The following is an 8,163-nucleotide window of genomic DNA, read 5'->3' as shown; positions in this document are numbered from 1 at the left end:
GCTTCCATAGGACAGGTGGGAAAACGGGTTTTTTTTAATAGGTGGTTTTTTGTCCTCCCCCAACAAAATCTTCATGCACAAACTGTTAAGTGTTAACAAAAAATGCTCAAGTTAGCAAACACACAAAAGGTATTAAAGACAACCCCTGAACATTAGTTTTTTTAAATAAACAATCTTTAGAACTAACCTTTACTAAACTAAGTTGTTGTACCTTTGCTTTCATATGCGTACAGCAGGCTAAGATTTTCTTTAATAAACTTTGTACTTGGCACACTGACACTTTAAAGTATAAACGAAAAAAAAAAATAACGTGTAGAGAATGGTAAAGGTTTGCTGTTGACTGGGAGTGCATGTTTTTAGTCCACTTCTTCAATGGTTGGTCCCCAGAGGCACCCGAACCGCCTCCACCCGGTCCTCCTTGGTAAAGTTTGCTGATGATAGGATTGCAGACTCTTTCGAGCTCTCTCTGCTTGTGTTCAAACTCATCTTTTTCTGCCATTTGGTTTCGGTCTAGCCAGCTTATCACTTCTTGACACTTGTCCAGGATCTTGTTCTTGTCCTGTTCGCTTATCTTGCCCCTCAGTTTCTCGTCTTCGACCGTCTGTTTTATGTTGTAGGTATATGACTCCACTGCGTTTTTAGCAGCCACTCTATCACGATTTGCTTCATCTTCTGACTTGTACCTTTCTGCTTCTTGTACCATCCGGTCGATATCGTCCTTGCTTAGACGGCCTTTGTCATTAGTTATGGTGATTTTGTTCTCTTTGCCGGTGCTTTTGTCTGCTGCCGTGACATTGAGGATGCCATTGGCGTCTATATCAAAAGTTACCTCGATTTGGGGCACCCCACGGGGAGCTGGAGGGATACCTGTGAGGTCGAACTTGCCAAGCAGGTTATTGTCCTTGGTCATTGCCCTTTCTCCCTCATACACCTGCACTAAGACACTGCTCTGGTTGTCAGAGTAAGTTGTGAAGGTCTGGGTCTGCTTAGTGGGAATGGTGGTGTTTCTTTTAATCAAGGGAGTCATCACTCCACCTGCGGTTTCAATACCCAAGGACAGCGGAGTAACATCAAGCAGGAGGAGGTCCTGCACATTCTCCGACTTGTCTCCGATAAGAATCGCAGCTTGAACAGCCGCTCCGTACGCTACAGCCTCATCAGGGTTTATGCTCTTGTTAAGCTCCTTGCCGTTGAAGAAATCTTGCAGCAGCTTCTGGATCTTTGGGATACGAGTGGAACCGCCCACCAGCACAATCTCCTGGATCTGTCCCTTGTCCAGCTTGGCATCTCGTAGGGCTTTCTCCACTGGCTCCAGAGTCCCGCGGAAGAGGTCAGCGTTGAGCTCCTCGAATCGGGCTCGAGTGATGGAGGTGTAGAAGTCCACGCCCTCATAGAGTGAGTCGATTTCGATGCTGGCCTGAGTAGAGGAGCTCAGGGTACGCTTAGCCCTCTCGCAGGCGGTGCGCAGGCGTCGCACCGCCCGCTTGTTGGGGCCGATGTCCTTCTTGTGCTTGCGCTTGAACTCTTCGGCCAGGTGGCTCACCATGCGGTTGTCAAAGTCCTCCCCGCCCAGGTGGGTGTCTCCGGCCGTCGACTTCACCTCGAAGATGCCGTCCTCGATGGTCAGGATGGACACATCGAACGTCCCGCCCCCGAGGTCAAAGATCAGCACGTTCTTCTCTCCCCCCGCGCTCCCTTTCTTGTCCAGGCCGTAGGCGATGGCCGCGGCTGTGGGCTCGTTGATGATTCGCAGGACATTAAGGCCGGTGATGGTGCCGGCGTCCTTAGTGGCCTGGCGCTGTGAGTCATTGAAGTAGGCCGGGACCGTGATGACGGCGCTTTGCACCTTCCCCCCCAGATACGCCTCGGCGATCTCCTTCATCTTTGTCAAGACCATGGAGGAGATCTCCTCCGGGAAAAAGGTCTTAATCTCCCCCTTGTACTCCACCTGCACTTTCGGCTTGCCGCCCTCGCTCACCACCCGGAACGGCCAGTGTTTCATGTCCGACTGCACCGTCGCGTCTTCAAACTTGCGCCCGATGAGCCGCTTGGCGTCGAAGATGGTGTTGGTGGGGTTCATGGCCACCTGGTTCTTGGCGGCGTCGCCGATGAGGCGCTCCGTGTCGGTGAAGGCCACATAGCTCGGGGTGGTGCGGTTGCCCTGGTCGTTGGCGATGATCTCCACTTTCCCGTGCTGGAAAACGCCCACGCACGAGTAAGTGGTGCCCAGGTCAATCCCGATGGCGGGGCCCCGCGCAGACATCCTGACTGAAAGAGAGCAAAGGGGACGGGAGAAAGGGAGGAGACACAATAGGAGATGAGAAACCGCGTCGTCAACGGTCGGCGGCCAGGTTCCCCTCCGTCCCCCGACTCGGCGACAACCTCCGCACTAGCCTAACCTCTCCCGGCCGCACCACCCGCGACCCCAGCTTTTATAACCACCTCCCACCACCTCCTAGACACCACCAGGACCAATCTACTCCCGGACCCGCCCGCACAAACCCTTCCAGCCGGTGCCACAGGCTTTCCTCGGCCGGAGTGATGGGCCGGTGGCCCAACAGATTTCAAGCAGGGCGTGGGGCGGGACTTGAGCCGGCGCGAGGAGGCAGGAAGGCGTCCGTTATGCAAATGAACCCCCCACCCCACCCCGCGCCCCGCCCTCCCGGGCGAGCCTGGGCATCCGTATCTCGCGCAGTCGGGATGAGTCTGGGGGGCGTTGGGCTCGCGACCTACCAGTCCAGACTCTTTTTTCCACTGCCTCGTAATGGCCCGAAGGCGGGCTCGCCCGACGTTCGCTTGATTGGCAGGGGGCACAGCGAGTGAGCGGAGCCCGGTACTCACGGGCGGCTGATGGAGCTTGGGGGCCGCTCGGAAAGGAGTGGGGGGGGGGGGGTCGGGGAGAAGAGAAGAGAGTCCGAGGTGGGAAGGGCGCGCGGGGGCCTGGAACGGAGAGGCAGAAGGGGAGGGAGCCTCGGGGGCAGCGTGGGTGATTTACTGCTTCGTCCGCGGTCCTTCTGGAAAGTTGAGTTCAATGGCAGATGTCACGGTTAAGCACGCAGAGGGCGCGCGCCCGGCGCTGGTTACCCTTATTTGGTGACTGTGGAAAATTCCAGCGGCTCCGAGGGGTGAGGAAGGACCGAGGCAGCCGGGGACGTCCCCTCCCCCTGCCCATCCCCCGATACACCGCCCCTCACCCACTCACCCAGGAAAGGCTGTGTGCTAATAATACTAATCCCTTTCATTAGTATTGATTGCTTTATATTGCGCTTTTAAGGTTTGCAAAATGTTTTTACAATATGCCATTTTAATTCTCGCAACAACTTTAGGGAGGTAGATGCTGTTCTTTTAGCAATTTTACAGGAAACTGAGGCAAATAGGTTGAAACTTGTCCGGAGATTTCCCCGACCCCCGTCCCTCCCCGGTCATCCCATCTCGAATGAGAAGGACTGGGTTCAAATCCTTATTAAATATGTGACGTTAGGTCACTTAACTCCTGCTAAGCCTCAGTTTTCTCATCTGTAAAGTGGGTGAGGGGAAGGGTATAGTGAGATTAAATGACTTTCAGCGTAATGCTTTTCAGCTCCGAAATTGAGCATCAATTTTAATGCCCTTTCTTGGAAAAGGAAGAGTGGAAGGCTTTTAAAAAACGAAAGTGACCATTCCTGAACCTTCGGCGCCTATGACCATTCTATGCATTGCCTCGAGGCTACTTTTAAATAGTTAATGGTCTCTAAAACTTGAGCTGTAAAAGGCCGGTGTGGAATCAAGTTTCCCCAGCTGCTGGGTTTCATTTAACTTTGTTTCCAAGTCAGGAAAATAAAGGCCTAGGGGCCGGAAAGGGTACTACTTTATAAAGCCTATTGCATGGGCAGGCAGCGAGACTTTTTACTCAGAAATCCGTAGTCTGCAAGCATTTATTAAGCAAGCTCTTCCTAAATGCCACTCTATGATAAGTATTAGGAATACCGAGACAGGCAAAAACTGATTCTCAAGGGGTTTACATTCCAGTGAGGGAGACAGCGTGTAAACAAGTATGGATGTACGGGATATATTCAAGATAAATTGGAAGTAATCCCAGAGATAAGAAACTCATATTCAGAGGGTCTTGGAAAAGGCTTGAAAAAGGAAAAGATTTCAAGGAGGCCAGGAGGCATAGTTAAGGAGGAAAAGTCAAACAGGCCTAGGATATAGGGGAGGCAGCCATGAAAATACATATTGTTGGTAGATGTAATATCTTGTGTAGAAATCAGGGAGTCAGTAGTACCCAGAAGCTTGAAATTAACAACTTTCTGTGTCTGTAGCCCTCCCTACCCTACCCCCCTCCATCCTTTCTCTTGCTTCCTACATTTTAAGTTACATACAGTAGGTGCTCCATAAATGTTTGCTGTGAGGTCTCCCTTCCTTCCACCTCAGGTACCACCTCAAGGTGACTTTAAATGCTTCCAAATTTAACTTCCTTTTACAATTTATGTCATCTGACTGAGTGCTCTTTATTTTTCTCTTGAGTTGACTACAGTAATAGGTTTAATCAGTAATTCCTAAAGTGGATGGAAGACAGGTTCAAGTAATTCTTTTACTATTTATTCTGAATGTGACTTTGGGCAAAATAACTTCATTTCTCTGGGCCTTATTTAGTTACAACTGGAGGAAGATGGCTCTCTAAAGCCTGTCAGCTCTAAATTCTGTCATTATTTGAATCAAAGTGTTAGAAGAAGGGGGAAATAATTAGAATTCTAGAGCCCCGATTTGAAAAATGTTTTGTATATAACACACCTGGGAGCAGTAAAAGCAATGCCCTACAAACTCTGGCACTGAGAGTTTAGGGTGGTCTTAAATGGTCATGGCAATTTCCAATTTATACTCATTTCCTGTTCATTTCTTTTCATTCTAATTTTCTGACTTCATCTTTTTAAAACCACAAACAGCAACTCCTCGGATCCCTACCTTCTCCTCTCTCAAGGGAGTTGAAGTAAAAATGGAAGAAACAAAGTTTTAAAAGTGTGCGCAAAAAGAATGATAATACTGATAAGTATCTACAACCGTACTGTCTCCAAATAGTGAGTATGAAGGGCTTGATACCCATCTTTTTTGTTTGTTTGTTTGTTTGTTTAAAATCAGGTATGAGATCACACATTTTTACTTTTCAGTTATTGAGAGTAGAGAAGCCAGAGGAAGAAATAAAGGCATCTAGAGAAATGATTTTAGAACAGGACACAGAGAAACTTTTTTTGGGGTCACAATCATAAACACTTTGTTAGGACAGTGAGACTCATAAAAATTTTGCTCACTTCTAAGGCTCATCCATATTTTTGGACCAGATCTATAATTTCATTGTTATGAGAAGCACACTTCCCAGAGAAGAAACTCTCTCTACTAACATAGACCCCTGCTCTGCAATTTAGCCTTAAGGACTTGTCTGTGGGCTCTGAAAGGTTAACTGATTTACCCTGGACTGTATAGGCGAAAGGCGGCAGAAGTAGTGGAATCCATCATTCTGACTCTTGAGACCAGCCTCCTGCAGGACACTATGATGCCTATCTGGCACTCCCACTTATCTCTAGCAAAAATCATTCCATAGGTTTAAAACTTCAGAGCAAAAAAGGGATTTTTCATATAGTTACTAGAAACAGCTCTCATAGACAACACAGAAAAAAGCATAGTATAATCATTTCAAACACCTGTTTTCAAAAACCACAGAAGTAAGTTTTCGTGGTTTATGACTTTTTCGAATTAGCGTTTTGCCCAATAAAGTTAATTGTTTCATATTTGAGATAGCTCCCTAAACTTTTGGCAGGGGTTGCGCTTGCATTGATTTGGTCTGTAATGAACACTATTTTTGAACATAGTAAATATTTAATGCCAAGCATAATAGAAAAGTCCATAGGAGGACAGCTAGATGGGAAATGAAGAGATAGAACTGACCTGCTCGTGACCTCCTTAAATGGAAGTTCTGAGAGTTCTCTACCCCCCCCATCACAGGAAGGGTCCCCTTGGGGAAAGTGTCCTGAGGAGTTCTAGGGCTGAAGTGATCTTCCAGGAAGAGGAAGTGCTTGTATCATGATGAAGTCTAGGGCAGTGCATCTGGATGGGAAATGAAATAATACAATTGTATTAATCATTCATTTAAAAAGATCCTTAGCACTTTGAAGAAAGAACTCAGCTATAGAAAAGAACATTTTGATAAAATATTATACTGATTAGATACATTTCAATTTAAAGAATAATTTCAAAGTCAATTTCACAATATAAATGCAGTACTAAAATAAATTAGCCTTTTAGATTCCTGTGAAGCACTTTTTTCATCTGAGCAATTTTTAATTATTTAAAAATAATAAACTTTAAATTGTTAGTTTTGGGCATCTCAATTTTAATATCAGTTAAATGATTTTTTAAAATTACAGTCACCTGCTAGGTCAGGTGAAGATCAGAGGTGAAGCAATGATGTCCATTATCACCACTATTATTCAGTATAGTACTAGAAAAGTTAGTGATAGCAATAAGAGAAAAGAAAGAATATGAAGAAAATCAGGATAGCCAATGAGGAAACAAAACCACTCTTTGCTGATAATTATACTTAGGGAATGTTAGAGAACTAAAAAACTAGTTGAATTAATTAACAACTTTAGCAACCAGCAAAGTTTAGCAGCAAGAGAGAGAGAAATTCTGTTTAAAATAATTGTAAACAGTATAAAATACTTCAAGACAAACCCAGATACTATATGAACACAATTACGAAACATTTTTCATACAAATAAAGTCAGGCCTAAACAATTGGAAAAATATCAGTTGCTCATGAATAGGCCGAGCCAATATAATAAAAATGACATTCCAATCTAAATTAACTGCTAAAAAGTTACCAAGCTAGAAAAAAATCATCCCAAAATTCATCTGGAAGAACAAAAATCAAGGAAATTAATGAAAAAAAATGCAAAGGAAGGTAGATTGAAAGTACCAGATTTCAAACTGAACTAAAAAGTGATAACCATCAAAATTAGCTGGTACAAAGAAATTATGTGCTGGATCAGTAGAAAAGATTAAATACAGAAGACACAATAATAAATGACCACAGTAATTTTGTGTATGATAAACCCAAAGACCCCAGTTCCTGGGGTGAAAACTCACTAATTGATCAAAACTGCTGGGAAAGCTGGAAAGTAGTATGGTAGAAACTAGAAACTTAGATACCAAGATAAGATCAAAATGGGCAAATAATATAGACATAAAGGGTGATAAGCATTAGCAAATTAGGAGAGCAGAAATAATCTGCCTGTCAGATCTATAGAAAGGGGAAGAATTTATACCTAAACAAGATAGAGAGCATTATAAAATGTCAAATGGATGATTTTGATTACATCAAATTAAAAAGATTTTGAAAAAGTAAAACCAATGTAACCAAATTAAAAGAAAAGAAGAAAGCGGGAAACAATTTTTATAGCAAGTGTTGTTGATAAAGACCTCTCAAATATTTCTCACATTTCAAATAGAGAACTGAGTTAAATTTACAAGAATATAAGTCATTCTCCAACTTTTAAATGGCCAAAGGATATGAAGTTTTCAGATGAAGAAACCAAAGATATCTATAGTCATATAAAAATGCTCTAAATCACAATTGATTAGAGAAATGCAAACTAAAACAACTCTGAAGTACCACCTTCCATCTTTTCAGATTCGATAATATGACAGAAAAAATGTTAAATGTTGGAAAAGATAGGGACAATTGGAATACTAACACATTTTTGGTGGAATTATGAATTGATTGAAACATTCTGAAGAGCAATTTGCAATTATTTCCAAAGGCTATAAAACTGGGCATATCCTTTGATTTAGCAGTATCACCACTGGGTCTGTATCTCAAAGAAATCATTAAAAGGGGGAAGGATCTATTTGTACAAAAATTATTTTTTGTGATGGCAAGGAATTGGAAATTGAGGAAAGACTAAACTAGGTATACTACGTGAATTTAGTAGAATGCTGTTGTGCCATAAGAAATGACAAGCAGGATGATTTCAGAAAAAGCTGGAAAGACTTACATGAACTGATAAAAAAAAAATAAGCAGAACAAACATAGTACACAATAACAGATTGCAACACTGTACAATGATCAATTATGAATAACTTAGCTATTTCCAGCAGTAAAGTGATCATGACAATTTTAAATATATA

The 8,163-nt window shown here is 43.6% G+C and overlaps 2 protein-coding genes across 3 annotated transcripts in view; one reads left to right on the top strand and one right to left on the bottom strand.

Moving 5' to 3' along the window:
* Window positions 1–279: 279 nt before the first annotated feature.
* On the bottom strand, window positions 280–2,419 carry HSPA2 (heat shock protein family A (Hsp70) member 2). Its single transcript, XM_074290357.1, is given in 2 exon segments — window positions 280–385; window positions 388–2,419. Coding segments are annotated over 2 exon segments (1,905 nt in total). The 5' UTR covers window positions 2,264–2,419; the 3' UTR covers window positions 280–356.
* Window positions 2,420–2,947: 528 nt separating this feature from the next.
* ZBTB25 (zinc finger and BTB domain containing 25) overlaps window positions 2,948–8,163 on the top strand; it is a 93,525-nt gene continuing 88,309 nt past the window's right edge. Inside the window, exons 1-2 of one of the 2 annotated variants that reach the window (XM_074290359.1) lie at window positions 2,948–3,125; window positions 4,926–5,057. The gene's annotated coding sequence lies outside the window, so the exon portion shown is untranslated. Of the gene's footprint in view, window positions 3,126–3,204; window positions 3,275–4,925; window positions 5,058–8,163 lie in introns of those variants that run through there. The other variant, XM_074290364.1, reaches the window with a different exon arrangement.

This window comes from Sminthopsis crassicaudata, chromosome 2 (genome assembly GCF_048593235.1).
Source record: "Sminthopsis crassicaudata isolate SCR6 chromosome 2, ASM4859323v1, whole genome shotgun sequence".
NCBI lineage: Eukaryota > Metazoa > Chordata > Mammalia > Dasyuromorphia > Dasyuridae > Sminthopsis > Sminthopsis crassicaudata.
The sequence above is the reverse complement of the archived record's forward strand: the minus strand, read 5'-3'. Positions and strand labels throughout refer to the sequence as shown.